Source organism: Bombus pascuorum, chromosome 1, assembly GCF_905332965.1.
Source record: "Bombus pascuorum chromosome 1, iyBomPasc1.1, whole genome shotgun sequence".
NCBI lineage: Eukaryota > Metazoa > Arthropoda > Insecta > Hymenoptera > Apidae > Bombus > Bombus pascuorum.
Window position 1 is genome coordinate 34761455 of NC_083488.1, and position 24262 is coordinate 34785716.

A 24262-nucleotide genomic window follows, 5' to 3' on the forward strand; every position below is an offset into this window, starting at 1 on the left:
CTTCGGGAAGATGCAAATACGTGGATCGCAAAATGTCAAAATAAAGAATATAACCGGTATACAAAGTAATCAATGTCTGTATTTAACTCATTTTCCAGAATATATGTATATGTGCAGATGAAAATGTAGCAAAGCGAAAGCAAAATATCTTACGAGTTCAACTAAGGATACCCTTCGTTGTTAAAGATTTTTAATCAGGTACGCTGAGACTTGCTTCTGTAAAAAGTATATAATGCAGTCAGAGAATAAATATTCAAATAACACGTACGTTTAATTTCAACGATTTTTTCCTTTTATATTTAGTAATTTATTATATCATTCTTTTATTCCTTTACACATATTGTTATGATCTCGATGATCGTACGAAACGGTGAACATGTAAACTAGGTAATTACAAATAATAAAAATAAAAAGCCTCTCATAAGATTTCTCTTCTAAACGTTCAGCTATTCAATTTGATTTATGTATGTATATATATATATATATAATATATAAATATATATTATATATATAGTTATATGTATTTTATATATATATATATATATAATATGTATAATCTATATATAAAATACATAACAGAGGCTCGCACAATGTATTCATCGTTTTACAATTCACGATATTTAAATTATCAGTTTCTTTCTTCGTTACAATCGGTGCCAGCCAGTTTTCTCTTCTCAGCGTCCGCTGTATATCGATTCGGTAATTACAAAAATTTCTTTTATGTACCTTGCAACTTCCTACGTCTTGTCATAATCCTACTATAATACAAAAATTCTTCTTCGCTTCGCTTCGCCAGACATTTAATCTTACACCTTTAAGAAAAATTTACACAGAACTCGTAACATCGTGAATGAAATACAGGTATTATGTACAAATATTTATAATTATACATATATACTTTATTTCTTGTGGACGTTATTCGAATACGATCGTCCAATAACTTTTTTATTCGCGGATCCCGCCTAGATAGCTGGGTAACTCGATGACTTGTAAATGCAAACCTATTCGCACGATCTTCATTGTCGCGTCTGATAACGTAAAAAAAGAAAAAAAAAAAGAAAAAAAATTATATATATATATATATATATATATTCGTTTACTTTCTTCTTTTCAACGTTTGAGAAACGAAACAGACATCTCTTTTTCTCCTTTAAATTACAACGCATCCCAACGAATATAACCAACTTTTCGAAATGGAAAAATTTAGTCGCTTTTACTCTCTCGATCTCGCAAAACAACTAAAATTACCGTTTCATGGTACACTTACTTCCGTTACCTCGTCTTTTTTTTTATACAGCTTATGATACAAAGAAGTCGATAATATTTCATTAAAATTTTGGTCAGAAAGAAAATGCTTTGTTAATGAGGCGCCGTTTCATCGTTGAAGTAACCGTTTGAAAATTCATAGAAGCATCGTATCAGAATTTCGAATGAAAGTATCGTGCCATTGAAATTTTTGTCACTTTTATTTAAAACGATAAATTCTTATTTAAAAAGAAAGGAAAAATAAATAAATATATAGAACAGAATGTTCGCTCCGACACTTTTGATTTCTAAACGACGTTCGATTTATAATGTTCGTTGGAATTAAAATAAAATTGTTACATATAATCGTTCTATCTGTTCATTCGTCATTATCGTAAAGTACTTAAGATCGTGAAATTCTTTAATTATTGGCAAACTGCCTTGGAAAGTGCTTTTTTAGTTTCTTCACACCCAGCCATTCTTTCTTTAGTGCTGAAAATTTGAAAAACACTGGCTTTAAGAACATTTAGGCCTTTCTAAGTTCCAAGTATAAATATACTTACATCTGTATCGATAATATACGGACAAGTCGGAAGCAATAATTGATCTTGACTTGATCGAATCAAAGTGTGTGTGCAGCATTTTTTATGGATGCTTCTCGTCGTTTCTCGGAATTCCATGACTCGGACAAACCGGGCCATGTTAATATGCGTAGATGAGAATAATGATACGATCGAGGAAATAATTCAACACGACACGCTCAGTTTGCCCGAAAAAGTAGAAAAGTTTCTTACTAAGAGTATCTGTTTTTACGATTTCAAGTTGGATACAGAGGTCGAACAAGTGGCTAAAAGTCCCCGAGCTAAAACCGATTTAAAGCAGAAGAAGTTCTTAGAGTTTTTAATACACGATGCACCTGCGGTCGGAGTACGCCGTCATCGTCGAGCTATGTGCGATGCCTTACCAACGTTATATCTTCACAGAATAAGATTACTCGATAATAAAATAAAAGAGAGACGATAATATAGCCATGTAATTGCAATATGCAATTATATAAGCAAAATCATAAATTCCTAACAAATACATTTCATAAAAAGGTTTTCTTTACATTCTAAGTTTTCTTGTGGTTCACTTATGAAAAACATACAATAATATTAATAATAATTAATAATAATAATATAATATAATAATATAATATTCATTGTAATTAACTATAACGTCCATAAAGTATTCTCTTCGCCCTTCATTTTTTGTACACGATTACTAAAAACATTTCTTCCGCTTCTTGTTGAGAAAATAAATATTAATATTAAATTTGAAATATTATCTCGTTTTTTGTTTGCTTTTTTTTTTTTTTTTTTCTTTTATCACTGATCCGCAATCACTTCAACTACTGTCTTTCGTTCGTGTCAACTAGTTACAGTACATTATTATAGTCTAAATCGGCAAATCGGTTGCCTAGTAAGTTTATAGGCCTCTTTAATAATTCTGGAACATTGCCGTATCCTCTTCTCTCCTAGTATATCCTCTTCGTCATTTACATCTTCCCTTTTTCCATACACCACACAAGCACACCTTTCTTTTGCAATAAATCGCAAACTTTTAGCATCTTTTTTTCTACAACATTTCCGTTCTCTCACTTTACACTAAAATTCAAAATAAACGAATTGATCGCTGCTCGCAACGAGAAAGAGCTTTCTTTTAGAGGCCTGGTTCGAGAGGTCACCTATGGTTACTGCTGCTTTGATCGTTCATATCGTACAAAACTTGTGCGATTGTTCTCGATGATTCGACATTACTTAATGCGACACCTGCCAAATGTGGTTCGTACGCTCTAAGATGCCTGAAAATCAAAATATCGCCAATAGTTGTAAAATATAACATACCCTTGGTATAATCGCTTGTTCGCTCGTTTTTACAAAAAAAGATCACGTAAAAATGGTATAAAATTACTTCGTTGAAAACAAAGTTTACCTTCTGCCATGTGTTGAATATATGACTAGGTTTCTGAGAATGAGAGCTGCTGTCAAGCGAATACTTTTGGTCACTGGACCTTCGTTGTCATCCTGTTGAAAAATCACAAAACAATTCAGAATTTACTCTATAATTATACGTTAAAGTAAGAAGATCATCTAGCCACACTTTTAAGTAACACTAAAACAAATATAATATATCGAAGTATAGCTATTATTTCATGATGTTTGAATTAATTAGTTGCAACAGCTTCGAACATTAGTAAAATACAATTATGAAAACAAGGCGGAAACATTGATTTACGATATGATGTCGCACGTGAATAGATTGGACAATTTCAACGAATATCAAATTACTCTTTTATATGAACAAAAGATACACTGACATCATCAGACATAAAATATATATATATATACACAATTTCTGATGCCAATAAGTAATTTAATGCGAAAACAAAAAATTAATCGTAGCATGCTTTGAAAGAGTTTTGAAAATCGCTAATAACGCAAACTGATTTAAAATTACTACAAATACGTATATACAATTGATATTGATAAATTGACCACCAAACAAATATCTTTTCTTTTCTCTCTTTCTTTTCTTTTTTTCTTTTTTTTTTTTTTTTTTTTTTTTTTTTTTTTTTTTTTTTTTGTACCAAGGATATAAGTAAATGTACATATTCGTCAAAAAAGAAAAAAAAAAGAAAAGAAAAAGAAATATATATATATATATATATAAAGTTTTAACGTATCTTTGTAAACGCAACTGCTAATTAGTAATCCAACATACATAGAAAATTCTTTTTCATTAAAAATCGATAAAGAAGCAAATCTTCGTATTTCGATATAGATACAATCGTTAATTTTTTAACCGTGATTAATACAAAAGGTGGTTGCCCTGTATCAAAAGCGCGACAAATATTCTACGTTATGCTTCTTAAAGTATTATGTACCAGCACCCTTCATCATCATGAATACACTTCAACTGCGTGAACACATAAATTATACAGCGACGCCAGCTACGAAATGAAACTAAAATGAAATCCATGCTAATAGAACATACGTACGTATACAACGGAAAATGTGAAGTTAAAAATTAAAAGAACACAACGTATGTTACGAAAAACAAAAGAGATGTAGCGCAAAAAAAAAAAAAATAGGCGGCAGGAACAGCACACAAGGGCTGTGGCTGTGAATCGTGAATCCTTTCTTTTTTCTTTCTTTTTTTTTTTTTTTTTTTTTTTTTTTTCAATTTCTGAACACGTTTTTACCTGTTCTGGTGGAGGATTTTGCCCAGGTCTGGGGGAAGCAGAGCTTGAAGTGGCTGCAGCGGGCTTGGTCGGCCTTTGCTGCTTTGCCGAGAGAATAAGAAATTTCATTACATTAACAAAACTCAATAGACTCTATGAACCGTGGGACTATAAAGGATTCTCCGAAATATTGACACAGTTTATATCATTAAACGCGTTATCTTTGACATTAATATATAGTGCTATCTCGCGTAATAATTTTAGTGCATTTGTTACCCCATGATTAAGAAGTGTTTTGTGCTTCTTTCTTTTTACCGAAATTACCACTAACTTACAGCTATTTGCATTATCGTAGTTCATTGTAACTTGTGTAACTTTACATGCGATCTTACTAACCATTAACTCCTTTGGATTTACAAATTCCAATGCGTGCCGTTTAATAGCATGGAATGCTGCATTCGGTGCATACCCAGGATGATGAGGAGCTGACGGTGTCGACGTGGAAACTTCGGTTTTGCCTGTTACCGTCAACTGTTTCCTTCTTATCGACATTGTCTGTAAAATTGTCAGATATATAGCTTTTATAGCTTTAGTCGAGTTCTCGTAAGTTTTTTTTCTTTTCTTTTTCTCTCTCTTTCTTTTTTTTTTTTTTTTTTTTTTCTTTTTAAGGTGATATCAATACATACCTCCGTATTACAATGCCTATCGTATAAATGTGTCATTAACGAAAATCTACGTCTTTTTAAGGCATCGCAACTCGCCCAAAGACATAATATTTCCTCTCCACCAGTTGGACAATGTGCCTCGCACACGTGAAGATAAACTTCGTGTGGTGTTTTAAATTGCCTGTAAATAAAGAAACGTATGTATCGAATAACGCGACTAATTCAATTTTTATTAAGCATATAAAAACAAAAACTGCTGTGTTTTTCTTTTATTTCAAAATGTAGGGCATTCGTCGTAAATTCTTAAAGTTCACTCTTAAATCGCTTTACGCCAACGAATAATCAATCAATTACCTTAAACAACCCCGCCATTCGCACAAATAAGCATTAGGATCGATTTTGATGGTGATGGTCTTTTCTGGTTGATTTTGGCTCGTAGACGGCTTGGATTCCGGTTCCGTGGAGGTCGAGGAACTGACAGTCTTTATTACTTTAGCAGGTTGTTTCGTCGGCAATCCATGCGTTGCAGCTGCTTGATGAGGCGTGGTAGGTCTGGTAGGGGGTGGAGTAGAAGCCGGTGTCGGTGTCACCACTCTCGACGGTACACTAGTCGACACTGGTGTTTGTTGGGCCATTGCAGGAATCGTGACAGTCACTGTGTTGGGATTCGTTTGTGCCACGGAACTGTTCACTATTATAGAAGTTTGTGGAATTGTGCCTGACGTTGGAACCAAAGGCGGGGGTATATTACCGAGTGCCGGACTTTGCAAGATAGGACGCGAAACTTGTGCAACAACGACCTGTTGTCCCTGAGGTGTGACGGCCACCATTTTTTGTTGGGTTGGCTGGGAAGCTGTTTGAGATTGCAAAATAATTATCGTTTTTGTACCAGTCCCTTGCTGTTGCGTCGTCTGAGCTACTAACACAGTCTGCGCTTGACCCTGAACCAATGTCGTTTGCGGTTGAGCCAGGACGTAATTTTGACCAGGCACACCACCGGAAACAAGGTACTGTAATTGACCTCCTGCTCCTTGTTGCAATAAAACTTGCGGTTGCGGTTGGGTCTGCCTTCCTTTCACTGCACCAGTTGGTATAATAACTTGATTATTTGGTTGAATCGTTTGTTGTACTACTATTTGCCTAGGTGCTGTAACGATAAGTTGTTGTGGCTGTAATTGTGGCTGCTGTTGTTGTTGCATTTGTGGTTGCGGGTGTTGCGATTGCGGCGGTGGCTGTTGCGGTTGCTGTTGCGGTTGCTGTTGCGGTTGCGGTTGCTGCTGTGGTTGCTGTTGCGACGACTGCTGCTGCTGTTGTTGAGGTGGTTGTTGATTAATTTGATTGGCGAATATGCGAGGTTCCTCTTTTATCGCGACAGGCTCCTCTTTCATCGCGTTGACAGGCTCCTCCTTTATCGCGATAGGTTCTTTTATGGTAATAGGTTCCTCCTTGACACTTACGTTAACGTTCTCGTCGAGATCCGTTTCGTCTTCTATACAATCCGCGGCCAGAGCAGCATAAAGATTCGCGGCTGTAGAAGACACGGTTACTTTCTCGTTATCTTTATCGTCGTCCTGTTCTTCGGACTTTATACTCGAGACGGTAGATTCGGCGGTAGTCGAATCAACAGCAAGGTCCGGCGACATCGTACCATTGGAATATTTTACTTTCTTTACATCCACTTCGTCTAATTCGCTGGCAGATCGTTTTATCCCTCTGGGTGCTTCGATCAACGTATCCTCGGAGACCTCCGTCTCTTCCACTTCGGCTTTTATTTTAATGTCAGTAGGAGATTCTTTCAGTACTTTCTTAATGTGATTTTCTACCAAGTCCATTCCCTTGTCATTGATCGAATTTTTCCCTAACACGCCGTTTAAAATCGGCTCCTTGTCAACTTTTCTTTCTAACAAATCTGCAAGCATCATACTTTGCAGGGGTTTCTCTTTAGACGTTACACTAGACGAATCTTTCGAAGAGCCATCTTCCTGCGCGTCGATGTCCATGTTACTTGGCGCACCGTTTAACAGAATTCCCTCGAAACTCGTCAAAGAATTGTCCTCCTCTATACCGACACCTGAACAATCCCTACTACCACCGATACCACTACTGGATGCCAAAGAATTGTTGGTCGAGTCTGAATCTTCGGCGATCGATGTACAAGTCGAACGTTGGATCGCTTTGTTCGCTGTAGCTATGGCTATAATTGGAGGCCGGCATACTTTAATGGTTGACGATATGTGATTTTCAGTTGAGTTCAAAATCACCGTGGAAGAAGTTGTCGATGTTACGATTTGGTTGACATTCTCATTATCGTTTACTTCAGTCTGCAATATAAAATCGAACGAGCATAACTTACCAAAGTGTCAAAATTATAAAATTATATCCATGGTTTGCCATAAAATTCATGTTGTTCGTACCTTGTCGCAATTATTAGTGATAATAAATTTGGCCCCGTTGAGCCTTTGTATCTTCTTGGCAGGAATGGGTGTGATAGCTGGCTTTTGCTTCGAGTTGACAGGAGTCTTTGGGAGTATTGTGGTTACGCTGGTTGTAGTTGTAGGTGGTTGCGATATATTGGTTAACTGTTGTTGCAGTAGCCTTTGTTGTTGTTGACGTTGTGCAACCTATACGAATAATACAATTCAGAATTACCAGAGTAACTTTTTCGTATCTTTCTTCGAGAAATATTACTTCTTGTATTTTTTTTAATTATTATATAGAAGAAAATAACTCCAATTTCGAAAACCATGCTTTTGTTAGTAATATATACAATACGCTATTATTTTCACTCTGAACTAAAAAAAAAAAGAAAAAAAAGGAAAAAAAAAAAAAAGAAAAAAATATATAATCATTGTTAAATATTACTTGGAGATTTCGATTGAACGATAAAGACAAATATGTAAAATTCGTCTCTCGAAATAAAAGAAAATAGCATAACGAAAACATAATATCGGCAACTACTTCAAAACGTTGGAAAACTCATTGAAATCAAATTTGTTAAGACATACATTCACTAAGTACGTTTCCAAGTGCGATCTTATCCTGTAAAATGGTTTTTCTATAATACAAACGAATAAACGTTATTTGAAATTGAAATTCAATTACCCTACGCACATATCTGTCATAGCATTCTACTTAACGTAGTAATTCAATCACACATCATGCTTCGTCTCATATCTTTTCCTTTCGTATAGAAAATATCTCTTTAACCATCCTACAATCTATGGTTGCACTTCAATGTACTAAAATCCTTTTAAAACTCAGTGTCCTATAAATATAAAAAAATACTACAGTTTTCATTGTTAATGTACAACAATGATACCTGGTTGCTGGTTATTAGCTGGTTGGCACTGATGCTGGATGCGATGCTAGCAGTAGTGTTTGTTACACAGGCAGTAGGGGTAGTCACACAAGTCGCAGCAGTACTGGGCATGCAGTCGCTGCTGACCGTTACCTTAGTAGCCAGAAGGCTTTTTATTATGGAACTGGATGTAGTACCACTTCGATTATCTTCCTTTGCAACTACCTGGACCGTTTGACACTGTTGCTGTACTTGCTGGACTTGCGGTTGAGGCTGTGTTTGAGAACCGCTTGACAGCAACGCTTGACTCAGGTGAGGATGCGACACCGACACCTAATCAACAACGATAGTAATGTAATTACAAGAACGTCGCGACATATCGTAGCGTCGTTACATTACGGAAATATCGATTCGTTTAGCTTTAAATGGAATCTACAGAGGCCGCGAGAGTTACATACTTAAACGGTAATACCTTAGTTAGCGTTATTTGGAAAGTATTACGCTGCGAGATAGTTTATATATTAGATATATCGTACAGTACGTCGATGATTCGGCTATAGGCCGCGAACAATTTTCAACATCGACGCTAGCGAATTTCATAAAATCCGTAGCAGCATTTTGTTTATTATTAAGCACGAGACGAATTGACGTGACATAAATTGATTTAATCAAATAAAAAATGTATACTTGTTATAGAAAAATATCGTCGTCGCATAACAGGAATATCGAATGTTACATCATGATGGAGATATTACAGCTGCGTAAAGATCATTTCAATGAAAGAACGCGTATTCGTGAAACAATAAATAAATAATACGTCGATCATGCAAAGATAAAACTTCTTAGCCAACATCGCATCTATAACTATTACTGGTAAAGGTGTAAAACGGACAGAACTGTAAGCTTTAATCGATCGGATTCGAGCACAGAAACTATCATTTGCAAATAGCATTTATAATAAACGGTATATAGTAGCGCTATAATAGTAATTTTTCCTTAAATTAATATTTATATACCATATTTATATATTTAATAAGCTTCGTTTTGTTATATACATCGGTTTACAGTTAGACCCTACTTGTTCGAAGCAAAGAATGGTTAACGTTTTTATACACTTGGTACAAATATGTTAGACATTAAAAGGCATCTTTGCCAAGGCAAGACATTTTTCGGAAAAGTAAGATCGATCGATGATCCGGATTGTTCACGCTGTTCGCGTATTTACTTATCAGCATGCAGATATCGAAACGGATTCGACACGGGATTCGAAGCATGCAAAATGTAAGTTTGTTAAGGGAAGCCCATATTACAACGGCATAGCGAGACCATAACCAAAATAAGAACCAAGGTCATGAGTGGTAGAGAGAATGGTAGAAAGCTTAGGACTTGGACCCACCTGACTTTTAGAATCAACCTTGGTGACTGGATTTTGGGATTGAGTTGCAGTGTTCGAGATACTGGATGGTGGTTTCGGTGGAGCAGACAATTGGGCTTTTAGGATAGGTGACGCTGGGGCAGGGGTTCTCGGAGGCCCAGATGCAGGATTGTCTAGGGCCGTGCTATCAGGAGCAGGACTTATACTCTTGATTGTACGCTGTTGTACGGGAAGCACCTTTACTGGCGTTGTGTTGACTGCTGGAATTGGAGCTGTGTTAGTCCCAACCGCAGTTTGGCTCGGATAAGTTACTTGGGGAGGTGTGGCCCGTACTCGGATTCCTTCGTAATACTGAGTACCGCTTGTTTCGCCTTTCAACGGATTTGGTCCGACGCTTCCACCAAATACAGATCTATAGGCAAATAGTTTCGTTATCGATAAATCGATTTTCGTCCGATACAGCTCGAGCGAACGTCATCTCGATCGGGGAAATTCATAGATTACCTAACGCATCTTGGAAAGTGAAGCGGAGCGATAACGCCTCTTCTACCGATCTTTGTGCAGCAACCGAGATACTTTTTGTATAACTCTTCCTGTTCTATACGTATGCCAAGCGCAGGTTCGAAGGTAGCTCTCAACCAACTCAGAGCGAACTGCTCGTTTTCCTGTATGATCTGTTGATGCGCGTGCTGCTGTTGAAGCGAATTACTCGTCTCCACTGCTTCTAAACATAGACGTAGAAAGGAGAATATCAGTCTATCGTTATCTACGATCAGGTTCTCTTCGACGACGCGCTTCGTTAGTTTGATATGTACTGTTGTGTGTCGTAGATTTCGTCGCGGTGGCGGCTGGTGTCGTTGGTCGCGACGGTGCTGGACTAACAGGAGCTGGCGTCGCGGTAACTGTAACCGGTGTGGTCGGTACAGACGAGGACACTGTCGTAGCCGGGGCGGTAGCGGTAGCCGGAGCGTTCTGAGTAGCATTGGGTGGTGGCGCTACCGTGGACACTGTCTCGATCACCCTCATCAGGATACACGCTTTTGGACCGTAACTTTGCGCTTCTACGGTAACAAGAGCGACCAACGTGTCGATAGCTCCGCGTACGCGCGCAACGCTGGTACATGGCCTTTCACCTAACGAAGTCAACGCGTACAAACATTCCAAGGTATACACCAGAAGGGCTATGTCGTTCAGAGCTAGAAACCTATGGAAAAAAAAAAAAACACAAGTTCCTATGTAGTACAAGTCGTAACGTATTTACCGATAACTGTACGATACGTGTCCTTTCTATCGGTTATGAATATACGAATATAATTATACGGGGAAAGTTTGTACGGTGAAAGTTGATAATTAAATTAATTTGCAATATGGTTAGTAAACTAAGAACCAGACGAGGAAGATAGGCGATTCTTTAGAAAGCGTTAGAATATCGTCGGAGGGGAAAAGTTATCGTGTATCGAAATTTATGAAATAAGATTCACCTGCATATAAGTTCATATACATTGTCCTCTAATCCAAACCTAATAATTTCTTCGTTGCTGTCTTGTTGGCTAATTTTGTTAAGCACCTCCAAGCAGGAAATAACGATAAACCTGTCTTGGGATTCGATTCCCTTAGCTACGCACGACAATACAACATCGGTTATCCTTTCACCAGCTTCTTTTAAGATTATTTCATTCGCTATGTTCCCTAGTATATCGAAACCAAGTTGGTGCAAATTGCTCCACCTTGCCCGCACACAGAGCAATACGAATCTCAAGAAACATCGATTTCTTCCTAATACAGCGGCGTTTTCTGGAGTGAAACTTAGATTCCGTAAGATAGATGCTATTTGTAGCACGCGTTGACCATAAGGATCCTGCGTTCCGAGAGTTCGTCCGACACAAAACAAATCTTTGTCCTCCTCCTCGAACTTTATGGAGTTTTGATTTTGATCTTTCAGAATTTCATCTTGATGCGAGCCAGTTGGATCCAGCCTCGAACAGTCTGGTGGTATCACCTGCAACGATACATATTTTCCGATTACGAAACGAAAACGAATCTGAAAACGAACGCTACGCGGTAACGCCGTCCGGTCGTTCTCGTACAGTTCGCGTCGTCGATCAAACCGAAAGCAAGCAAAAATCAGTCGAACGTGAAAAAGTTAAAGGAGACGCGCAGACGTAACACGCAATTCCATCTTACCCCGTCGACTTCCATCGACGTGGAAGCCTCGTCGTTCTCCGTCGACACCGCGTTTCTGTTCTGCTTCTCTTTCTCCAAGATTTTCCGTCTGGAGAAGGTCTGCGGACTGGCCGTTGGTTTCTTCATAAACGTCCTCTCGTTCGTAAGATCTATCACGTCCTGCGAGTCGAGAACATCCGACCAGAACGAGTTGATCGAGTAATTCCTCACGCGAGAATAGACCTCGATGAAGAGCTGCCGTGTGCCGGGCGAGTCGAAGATACCGGCGTGCGCCAGCAGTATGTTGACGAGACGGGGATACTTGTCGAGACGTAGGATGTGCTTGCCTTCGTTCGACAGCAACGTGCACACGTTGATGGCGAAGTCTTGTTCGTTGGGAAGAGGCGAGAGGAGCGACAGTGCCAGTTTATCGTAGTTGGATGGCTTGTACAGGTCCGACGAAAGGCCATTGTAATCACGAAGAGATTCTAGAAAACACACGTGACAAACATACAAAATTAATATATCGTTTCAACTAATCGGCCATGGCAGAAGAAGTCTCGTCTCCGTCCATGCTACGCCTGTGCTATGTTTATTCGTCGTTGCTACAGTAATCGATGTTTCTTTCCGTTAATAATAATACGCGGCTACGCGAAATACCACGGCAAACGTTCGCACGGATCAAGATAACCATCGATCGGACACGCCGAACAAACGAATCCTACGACTCTTCGTATCGAGCCGTTAACGTTTCGTTAAATATCGTTGACAACGTTCCACCGCTAAATCGAAAGTATCGGTTCAACGGATACGCGCGTGTATCGATCGCCGCGACAGACCAACAAAGATACAACGATCGCTTAACATTTTCAAAGTTGGAGAAATTTTCGGCGCATATTAACGTAACGCAGAGTCGCCTCTGCTTCGGTCTTGCCTGCTCGCTGTCAGAGAACAGCCAGTTGAGCGGAGAATTCGGTACAGTTGTTGTTCCAGCGGCTGGTTTTCTAAAGTGAACTTTTTCGCTCTACCATTTATCCTATTTATTAGAAATTTTACATATATCGTCAATTTATAAAAGAACGAACAAAGGAAGACCGGAAGATCCGCTTGCCACTGGCCGACGACCGGCGAAGACGCCTCGTGCAACTGGTGTGATCGACGAATCACGAATGTAAGTAGGTTGTACACGGTCAGGGCCAGATTTCTACGAAGCAACGAAAATATCTGGATCGGACGCGCCATTTTTCACCCAACAAATCCTCCCATTAATCGACACGGCCGTTTCAAGAATATTCCCTTATTCTCTGTACTTCAAATTTACTATACGTATACGCGGTATGGTTGTACGAAATAATTGGATAAAAAAAAAAAAAAATATATTTGATCGAAGCGAAGCAAACCGCGCGAAACCAGAGAATTATATCGGTTAAAATAGATCGGCTCGTTTCTGATCCTTTGAATTGAAATAATCGACAGACAAAGTCAACCATTATACTCTTAGCGATAAATCGGATTACGTAGATAGATTTCAACGAGATGTACGGCGATTCGCATAAATTGTAAGGCAAAATTAGGATGAACGTTCTTTCATTCTGAGATATTTATATCTTCATTCGCTACAGGATACAATAGTGCAACTAAAATTAACTACATCTGCCGGCTGTCTGGTAGAGTGGGCGTTCGACTATGTATAAAAAGCGTGTAATACTTGGTATTGATATCGATAAATATCGATAAATATCGACGAATCGATTAATCAAACTATATAAACACGCGCCCCGTCGTATTGGTTTTATCGTTTTCAAGAGGAAAAAAAAAAAAGAAAGAAAGAAAGAAAAAAAAGATAAAAGAAAGAATGGGAGTTTCAACGGAAGAAAGATAATTCGCGTGGATTAGAATTACACGTGTTTCACACGATGCTAGTAGCTTGATCCGGCGGCGAATCGTCCTTTCTTTCTAACGGTGTAGGCACAAGGTTCGAACAGACTGGCACTCGCAATATTATCGCAAATCGCGGTAATCTTTTGCAGCCGCAAAACCGCGATCAATATCGCGCGTCCCGGGAGAAATGCTACTTTTGGCCGGAAACTACGGAATCCGTCGGCGGAAGCCCAGGGAGGGAGAAACGGAGCAAAACGAAAAAACGCGCGCACGGTAAGGACGAGAAAAGGGATCGCTAATAAAATTCTGCCAGTCGAGATTCTTTCGTATTTCTGGTTGAACGAGGCGATAAAAGATATGATTTATCTTGTAACGCGGCTGACTCTTTACCTTTGAGCTTTCTTTCCTGCTTCTTCTGGACAAAGCAGCCTCGTTTTTGCCTTTTCTTACCAGGTAAATTCGAAGATTGCTCGTGATCCGAATAAACGAAGAATGGGGAAGAATGGATAGAGACAAACAGGAAGTATTACCGATGGATTATAAATTATACCGACCTATACATATAAATAGATCTGTCGTAGGTTTTTATATGGACGATGCGAGTACCTATTCCTATATTGTACGCTCTTTCTTTCGCCATATCTTTTTATCGATATCTCTTTAATCAGTGGTTATCCTTTACCGGAACGAGTGAAACGCTCGTTGAAATATTAGGCTTAATGTTTGCATCTGGCGATCGCCGATATCGCCTAAAGAACGATCGTTCGATACGCGACGCAACTAGTACACGTCATAAATTACCGGTCGATGTAAATGTTAACGATTATCGATATTACGCGACGACACGATCAACGTATTCGTGATCGACCTTTTCTTCGATATCAATCCGTTTGTTGGCAAGTTAGCAAGTTTCAAGAAAAATTTCATCGAAAAAGGTTACGTAATGGGGATCATAGGCGGTCGGTTTGAGAAAAATAAGTAAAATCGTGGTAAGAATAATTCTTGGCAATAATCGAGGACACTTTCGAAAACGACACGAAAAGGCCATTCTTGGCAGGAGTAACGAGTTGTCTTTGATCGGCCAAGTAAAGATTCGCTTCCAGGCCTATGAGTTGTCGCAGAACTTTCCTCGAGCTACATCTTACGTCCTAATTTTATCGCTTCATCGTTCCAGATACGCGAGATCCCCCGTTACTCGTTGCACTAGCAATTACGATTTTCAATCGCAACGCGTAAACCAACGGCGATCGACGTAGCAACTTGACAACGCTCGTTCTCGTTATTTCTTATCGCGTTTCCTTCAAATTTCATCATCCGCTCAAATACAATCGTTAAAGTCTAATTTCTATATGTTTTACCGTTTCACCGTCCACGTACTGCTACGAACTAAAGTCCAAATGACATTTAATTCGCGCGTTTGCGCGCCTGCACGATCCGCGGAATCGCGCTTAATAACCGCAATTGCTGCTCGTGCAATGCCTATCGACTCCGATTACTCTACTCCTATCCTCTTCTTCGCCGTCTTGCCTTTAAATGTGACGCGAAACGACAACCTTAAATTCTAATCGTCGTGATCCTGACAGCGTGCACTAGTAACTTGAAAATATCTTCGTCGCCTATCGAATGTTTTTTCATTTTCTGTTTCTTTAAATTCAAGTCTGAAAATTAATACATATGTGTGTGTGTGTGTTAATAACGTAGAACAATTTCTGTTAATCTCATTTTCGTTAACTCGATGTAGTCATTTCCATTTATATCGTACATTTCTATATCATCGGCGAAAAAAAAAAAAAAAAAAAAAAAAAAAAGAAGGAGAAACGATTTATCATCGCGAAAGTACATATAAAGTTCGCGTGTTAATAATCCATGCAGAATGCTTGACACGCTGCCAAATGTCGGCGGAAATTCTAAAAGGAGGCGCTCGTAAACCGTTTTAACGCGACTCTCCATGTCGATGAAAATAGTGTAAACCGACGCCGTCGAAAGTTCATTTTCTTCTTACAGTTTTACCACGAAAATTCACAGTTCAACGACGATTAAACAATACGAATACTTATCGCGGTAACGGCAAGAGGCTGTATACGGCACGCGTGTATACGTGCATCGACGCAATAATACCACCGAGGTTATTTCTCATTCTTCGTCGCCGATAACAATGACAGGAGCACAGTGTCCTCCGGCGCTCGTTGTCTTTTCCCGCGTCCCGTCAACGCACTCGCGTGTAAACGAACGGCTTTACAGAAGAGCGACCGATAAGCGATACAAGAGTGATTTAAACTTCATCGTGCTACTCCCGCGTAAACACTGAAAACTGCTAAGAAAAGGCGGATCGAGCTAGGTTTCAGCGTGCGATTATCCGTCGTACGCGATATAAACGCGAGACAACGACCGTTTGAAACTAGAGAATATTTATATTTTATTCGTATCTTTTATTATTTTAAATCGTCGATTACGCGTTAAATACCACGTACTAAATACGAGAAACATTTCAGTCAAATATCAGAGTAGTCTCAACTACCTGGTAAACCTCTTATCCTACCGAGCACTTCGGTGATCACTAAAGTTATTTAAAGCGGTAACCCTTCAACTACGCACATACGCGCATACGTGCGCGTGTACTCGAAACGCATACGTCCGAGCATGCCAAGCTGACTCTCGGTCAGCGTGACAAGTTAATTAATCGATAATTTGATCGAGTCTCTCCGTCGTTAAATACGAAGAGAGAGATACACGACGAATCGTAGGAGGTTAAGGGCATTGTTTTACCAGCGAGTAACGCGCAAGGTGTGTAGGGGGCGCTGCGCACGCGACGCCGCTAATTGGCCTTAAAGGACAAACGCCGTGCCGTAACAAGCTATCCGCCGCTGTGTGCGTATGTTGTATGCAGTGGCAGAACCGCGGCTCCAGGGCATTCGTATATCGATGGCACGCAGTCTAGTCTAGACGTCACCAATCGCGAGAGTAGCCGGTTCACCTGGATGACGCTAGAATTCAGGCGACGTAGCAACCGAGAGAACGAGTGAAACCGAGGCAGAAAAAGACGGCGACGGAGTGGGGATAAACGCGTAGAGCTGAAAAGAGTTGGTGGGGGTTAAAATCGGGAGCTACGGAGCATCGCGCAAGCGTGCAGAATGCTGTATTACGCTGGGAGGATCGAGGACTCACGGAACACCTATCCCCGCAAACGCTTATTGATTGTGACTCTCGCATCGTGTCTCCATCTCTGTCTACGCTTCTTTATCACACGCCCGTTTCTCATTCCCACCACGCTGCTTCTCTCTTTTGTTTCTGTATCTCTCTTTCGATCTCGATATTTGTTTTGCTTTTTCCCCAATTTTCCGCCGCTTTTTCTAGCGGATCCACGTATTCCAACGTAACGAGATTCGAGTAACCGACAGAACGTATTAACCAAACGCTTATGAGATGCGTACACCTTTTGTATTCGTTCGCATCACATACATTATAGATTCGATCATATATCGTTGGACTAATCCCGATTATCTATAGTCGACTGCGAGCACCGGGCTTCGCAGAAAGCGAGGTTAAGCGTGGATTTTAATAAAGAAAATCTATGAAACGCAACGAAATTTAACGCCAGGTATTTTATTTAACCGCCAAATATGTCATTGATATTTCACATTATATACGATATCGATACCAGCAAGTAACTAATTGTTCGTTGTTAAGCATTTACCAGATTTAACTTGAATAAAAAAATTTAGATAGTTTGATTTACGTTACTAACCAATAACGAATTGTTTATTCGTCCGGGCATTCGTTCGGACATCGACTAACGTCGATCTATCTGATCGTTATTTTATTTGAAGTAGTTTAGTCGAAAATATCGCGAAAGATAGCTATCGAATAGGCTGAAAAATGTTATCGTTTCGATAGATACGTTTTTCATACATACCGCCGCCTCGATCAACGAGCACATCTGTTTTCCGTCGAATTAACTCGACGTAGAAGAAACGGAAGCGCGAGTTGCGAACGTCGATGAACCTAGTCAGTGGCAACGTTGAAGTTCGATTCAATGACTACGCGTAGCGAATGCTTAACGAACGGTTTAGCGCGCGCGCCACACACAAACTTCCACGCCTCGATATAACGTTACGCATGGACGCGCGCATGCAGCGCGAGCGAGCAAGATAGGACTTCGCACCGATATATGTATGCGTGTATGCGTGTACGTATATACGTGTACAATGTACACGCTCCTTAAACGCGCGGCATCGATTTTGTGGGTGCACGCCCATTATTTCATCGCAAAATCACGCATCGTGCTGGGTCTAGTTGATTTTACGAATGACCATACCGTTCCAATTGCGAATAATTTTGTGACGCACGGTTCTTACAGACGATCTTATAGACAATACGCAATTGCCCAACCTAAAACGCGATATCTTCCAACACCTGCTACGTAGATTTCCTTTACAAATTTAGAAAGAATTGTTTTTTAAATATCGTGGTTGCGACAAGGTTATGAGATGTTCTTCGTCTTTCTTAGATACAAGTATTCGCACGTTTTCGAAATTTTTAAATACACGTATCGCTACTGCTCTTGGATCATGAGATCGGTCATATTTGTTATCTCAGCACGAAGATTGTTTGTAAAGCGAGGCTCCGTCGAGCAAATTGATACCTTAAAACGTTATCGCGAGAAAAGGTATAACCGAGACAAGTTTAACAAAATGTTGTATCGTCTCTTTCAAAAATAAGATAACATCGGTAACTACGAAATAGTAATTTTTTAAACAAACCTACGATCAATTTCATTTTATTCGATTCGAGCTCGACGTTCGTACCTTGTACAGAAATTAAGTTATTAAAAATCTAAGATGCGCAAGAACTTTACAAGCCACGGCTCACGAATCTATGAATTTATGATCTATGAATAAAAATGAGAAGGAATGTCATTCGGATTTAAGTCGCAGTAATGATCATTGAAAAATTATAATGAAAATACGAGACGCGCGAGAAAAGACAGCGCGCGTTGTAAATATGTATCAATGTAATTACATGTACGTAATTACGTACTGGCATTCCATTTCAAAATGGTGCGTTAAAAAGATTGGATTTATTATTACACGAATTTGCCGATTTGCAGTATATTAAAAGCTGGTTCGCACACACGGACGATATATTTATTAATACGATTTATCAACGATGCCAGAATGTTTGCTCGTATAAAAATGTTTACCCCTGTGTTCTTGGAACATATTGGACGATGCTCGAGTAAACGATTCTAAGATAAACGCGAGAATATAATTAAGAAATAAGAATATAACAATTGGTTGATATAATTAAGCTCGTTCCAGTAATAGAATAAAAATAAGCGATATTAATCGTATGGCAACGTGCTTTAAATTACACGAGACACGCTTAAGTGAACGCTGTACACGTTATCTGCGCAACAACGATAATAAAACATCGACGCTGAAATACCTGCGCGTCGTTCCAACAAACAAATTATCAAACGTATGTTTGGAAAATTGTAAAACAATAAGCTAGAATAGCAGTCTTCTCTATGACGAAAGAGTATACCGGTCGCGGTGGTATAAAAGTCAACGTGTCGGAACCGATCTAAAGAGAGGTAGAGTGCGAGAAAACGTCAGGTTTGTTAGCGGTCGGGTCAATCCGGAGTTTCAGCGAATTCAGTGGAAATCGTTGAAGCGACCGAAAGTGCTAAGTTACCGAACGTTCGGTACCCAACCGTTCCCAGTCTGGCGTATCGTTCGAAAAGTAGTGGAAAGAGAGGGAAGGAAAAGGAAAGAGCGACGAAGAAACGAGAAGAGAGGAAAGTGGGGTGACGAGCAGTTCGGTGCGAAGCTGTTAGTCGATCGTACGCATGCGCAGAAAATATAGACCCGCGTTCCGACAGTCGAAGCGCGGCCACGGAGGTGTATGCGCGATTCTATGTGTGTCATGATTATTGCCCATTAAATTATCTTGCACACGTTGTGCGCGTTCTACTCTCACTCCCTGGCACACGAAGCCCCGTCGACGTGTACACGTACACGTATACGTGCACGCGTATACACGTATATAATATACGTGTACAGGTCGTGGTGCACGTATATTTACGTATGTACGTATGTACGTCTGTATCGCGTAGACCGTAGACGTACGCATTCCGGCCAGACTGGCTCTCTATCTCTACGTCCTCCTCTCGGCCGGCACAGCTCCGCAGAAACGCGTCAATAACCCGTTGCCGCCTCGACATGCTGCATGTAGTGCGTTTATAGCGCGAGCGCAGATATTCTCGCAACACACTTAACCGATGCTTTTTTACGAAACACGTTTCGGAGCTTTCACCTGTTTCCATAGTTCGGCTCGGCTCGGCTCGGCTTGGCTCGATTCGACTCGACTCGACTCCACTCGGTTCTCTATCGGAGCCTTTGCGCTCGCGTGTTCGCACGTCACAGACGCACTTGAGCCGCCTCGAACCACCGCGCCTCGCCGCGCACTTCGACACTGCTACTCTCTCGCTCTCGCTCTCGCTCTCTCTCTCTCTCTTTCTCTCCTTCCCTCTATCAGCGTTTCACGCAACTTTTTTCAATTCCACTTCCTCTTTCCTTCTTGCACACAGAGCAACGTGTTATTTCGACCGAGATTAACGGTGAAACATAAATCGTCGTTAACGAATTAGCGAGGAGCGCGGAGGATAATGCGCGCGCTTGGAACTAATTGGGCCAGGATGCAATTACACACGGATACATTTTTTCGCCCGGAGGGAAGTTTATAATTGAATACCGGAACGATCGGATATTCTCCGGATATTAGAAACCATCTACCGAAATTCTACGCGTGAAAATGCGATTACGAAACGTACGTGGTCAGTAGGACGCAACGAGCCATACGTGTACGACGTTCACACTGTTCGAAACGTTTCGTAGAATCGTAGCTAGTTGGACCGACCGAGTTTTCGGTTATCCCAGAGAAAGCTTCGAACAGCCTAGTGGTATCTAGTCGTAAATGCAAAACGAGAGATCAGAGCGAGACGATAGACACGAGTGTGGTTTAATGGTGTTGCTGTTTTGGGAATAAAATACCGGTAAACGGTGCATCTGAAACGTACCTGCCGAGAACGTAACCGCCGTTAACGCATTGTTGTCTGGCGTGGAGCGGTGGTTTTTGCGAACCCGAACGGACCTGAACGTAGGACGAAAAAGTTCTGACAAACGGAAATTGCTAACGTAGCGAATTATTGAACCGTGCCACCTGACGCGTATACACGTTCTACGCACACACGCGTGATGATATCCATATAGCTGGCTGATGTATGTACGTTTCTAAATTCACGTATACCTGGATGATAGCGGGAAAGAGGGAGAAAAAAATAGAGGAACGATACACGGTGGAAAACGCATTTAAAAGTGGTTGGTGCGTGTACACGTACGTGTGAAATGCGGCGCGACGAGTACAGGGTCGCGTAAGTTGGCAAAAACGGTTTATCAGAAACGATCGTAAATTCAGCGGTCGATTCGGCAAACGCTGCGGGCTTCGCCCGACAAAAATGTGATTGGAAAGCAGGACGGCGTGACGGTTGGAAAATTCGATACACCGTGGACGGATTCGAACGTAGGATGGATATCGGATAGGAAGGAGGAACGGAGGATCGCGTACAACTTCGCATACTGATCCAGGTTACGGCAACGTAAGGTTAATTGGCTGAGATTTCGCGTCGTTAACTCGTCACCGTTACGTTGCTACTACCGGTTGTTGGAATTGATTTCCGTAACAGCGATCCAATTATCGGACAGGGCCTACGGACTTAACTTTAAGGTAATGGGATTTGATAATTACCTGCGACATTGTGTTGATGATGATTATAAGTAAGAGGAACGGAGTGTAATGCCCTGGCAGACCACTTTCTGTGTCTAGAATCCTCGTCGTCGTCGTCAGCTTGTTGGCCATCCTCTCCTAGAAAGTGTACCTTCTCATACCTGTCCAGATACCTGAAATGACACATCACTCTGTTACGTGCTACGATAATTCGCTAAATTATCCGATTACATTCTCGCAGCGAAACACGTTGCACCAATAAACGAGTTGTTGTCGCCTAACGCATTTGTTGTTTTCGACCAAACACGACGCTCCACGCTATGCAGGCAAGAAATGGCCGAAAATACCTTAAACCGCCGTTCTCATCGCGTTTAGACCCCTTTTATTCGTCCATCGAATCGAGAGAGAAACATCTAGTTTCGGCGATAGCCAACGATAAACAATCGTTTCTTCGTACCGACTTTACGAATATGAAAGACGGCCGCCGAACCTAACGGAATACAAACGTACGTGACGCTCTGTCCGTGTTCTCTTCAAAGAATGCTAATGGCCCGAGAAAATATCGCCGGAACGCATCGCCTTTGACAACCTCCGTTCCATTCTCGTTCGTCGACTTCTTCGAGTTTCCATACGGAACGCTCGAAATCCATCTACGAGAATGACGATTTTCCTCGACGTCCGTGAACCTGCGTCGCGTAACTTTTAGTAAACTTTAGAAAGTTTACTTCGATCTGCACGGTCTTTCCATATGCCGCAGAAATCGATATTTCGAATTACATTCTTTCCTTTCGAGATATTGGCAAAAAATGCCGGTACTGCTGCAGCGAGTTCTGCAGTGTTCATTACCACCGTTTATCTTACGTTTATAAAGGAAGATCGGGCGAGCTTGAAGGTGTATGCGAGACTGTAACGAACGCGTTATAGATCACTTTCAGGCCTACTATTTTTACGATCGATTCGTTATCATTTTAGCCGAGAATAAACGCGTGATCGAGCTACGAGTTGCAACAGACGACGCTTTTTACGGTTTACAGTTTATTTTTTTCTCCAAATATCTCGGAAGCTACGACACATGGAAAAAGTCATCCGTTTCTTACTTTATCCGATGTACAATTTTTTCAGAGGGAGGAGAAGACGGTACACGAAGCAGCAGTCGTAGCCGACTCGACGCACCGAGCAGACTAACCGCGACCAGCAACGAACAAAACGAAAGCAGCGTCGCGCGTAAAGACAGCGGTCAGAAGTTAGCACGACTGATAACGATAGCAACGATAAAAGGGAGAGGGGAGGAGAATAGAATAGAACAGAGTAGAGTAGAGTAGAGTAGAGTAGACGTGGTCGTGGGTGGACGAAAGAAAGTGGCGGGGGTTAGGTGCAGCCGGATCCATTCATGCACCGACGTAGAGCACGGAAGGTGCGGATCGTCGAAGCACCGAGCCAGAGCCTGATCGGCCGTTGCTCGGTGTAGACGCGGACGCTTTGACCAGCGGTTCGCTCTGGCCCCCTGATCGTCCGTCGCGTAGATCGACGATCGAGAATCGCCGGTAACATACGACGGTAAAAGTCACGCGTTCGCCGGATTCCGCGTCGACCGGCTACGAACCAACCGACCACGGTAGGTAGAATCTCGTTTATTTCGATCCATCCAATTCTACTCTACTTTCACGCTCTCGTCTCGTCCCTCTTTTATCCCGTTTCCTCTCCTGCGATCCTCCTTCGCCAATATTTACCTATTATCGCGTTCGCGTCGCGTTCGAGACCGATGCTCTCGTACGAACGTCCGATACCCGTGTCAAAATATACGTAGAAGCGTGAAACATACGTGACTGGAACATCGATATCGATATATTTTCGCAAAGACGTAAGAAAATAAATAAATAAAAATAAACAAGGAAAATGAATACGGTTAGCAATTACCGCGACGGAGACCGTCGTAGCGGCTAGCGATACCAAAATTAATCGACACTTTGCTAGCTTGTAATTTCCTGCCTTCCGAAAGCCGCTTTAAAAGCAGCGTTTAAAAGAGCTGGTCGTCGACGGTCGAACGTTCGTTTTTCAAAGTATCTCGTCGCCAACTATTCGCGATTACCGGTTACTTCGAACGAAAGGAAAAATTCGTTCGTAATAGGAACACCTGGCTACGAACGGTTCGAGCTGCTACGGAATTTCGTACTACGTTCCATCGAACGGCGTAATTTCACGTCGATCGAACACGCGAATACGCGCAAAGCTACGACGCCTGTGAACGCGTTAACCGATCAATCCGAACAAGCATCTTTTACGGCGTAACGCAACGTATTCGCAAAGTGTAACGTAACGGGTGGAAATACGTAAATCGCCGAGGGCTTTAACGTTACGATAATTATATAGGTTCAACGGCGGATGCAGAATACAAAGCGTTCGAATTTGCCCGAGTACAACTACGCGCGTTTATACGCCGAAGACACGGTTTTCCTTTTGTTCGATCCGATCAACGATCGCACTTTGACGATGCTAGAATTCTCGCGAGCGGTTCAATTTCTTCTCGTAAGCAGATTTTCGATCCCCGGAGTCCGCTTTGTAACGAGAACGATATCGCGACTGTCGGAACGAAAGTACGTGCACGATCGAAAGACAGAGATAAATAG

General features: G+C 41.1%; 1 protein-coding gene across 1 annotated transcript in view; it reads right to left on the reverse strand.

Annotated features, from left to right (window-relative positions):
• Positions 1–269: 269 nt before the first annotated feature.
• Positions 270–24262, reverse strand: part of LOC132912170 (AT-rich interactive domain-containing protein 2) — a 58621-nt gene continuing 34628 nt past the window's right edge. The window contains exons 4-17 of the mRNA XM_060969359.1: positions 21657–21808; positions 11991–12457; positions 11288–11805; positions 10622–11010; positions 10311–10527; positions 9828–10218; positions 8453–8764; positions 7548–7754; positions 5488–7454; positions 5155–5314; positions 4865–5023; positions 4490–4567; positions 3220–3311; positions 270–3088 (exon numbers count right to left, since the gene is read on the reverse strand). Of these exons, the coding sequence (XP_060825342.1) occupies positions 2968–3088; positions 3220–3311; positions 4490–4567; positions 4865–5023; positions 5155–5314; positions 5488–7454; positions 7548–7754; positions 8453–8764; positions 9828–10218; positions 10311–10527; positions 10622–11010; positions 11288–11805; positions 11991–12457; positions 21657–21808 (5230 nt within the window). The 3' untranslated portion in view covers positions 270–2967. The remainder of the gene's footprint in view (positions 3089–3219; positions 3312–4489; positions 4568–4864; positions 5024–5154; positions 5315–5487; positions 7455–7547; positions 7755–8452; positions 8765–9827; positions 10219–10310; positions 10528–10621; positions 11011–11287; positions 11806–11990; positions 12458–21656; positions 21809–24262) is intronic.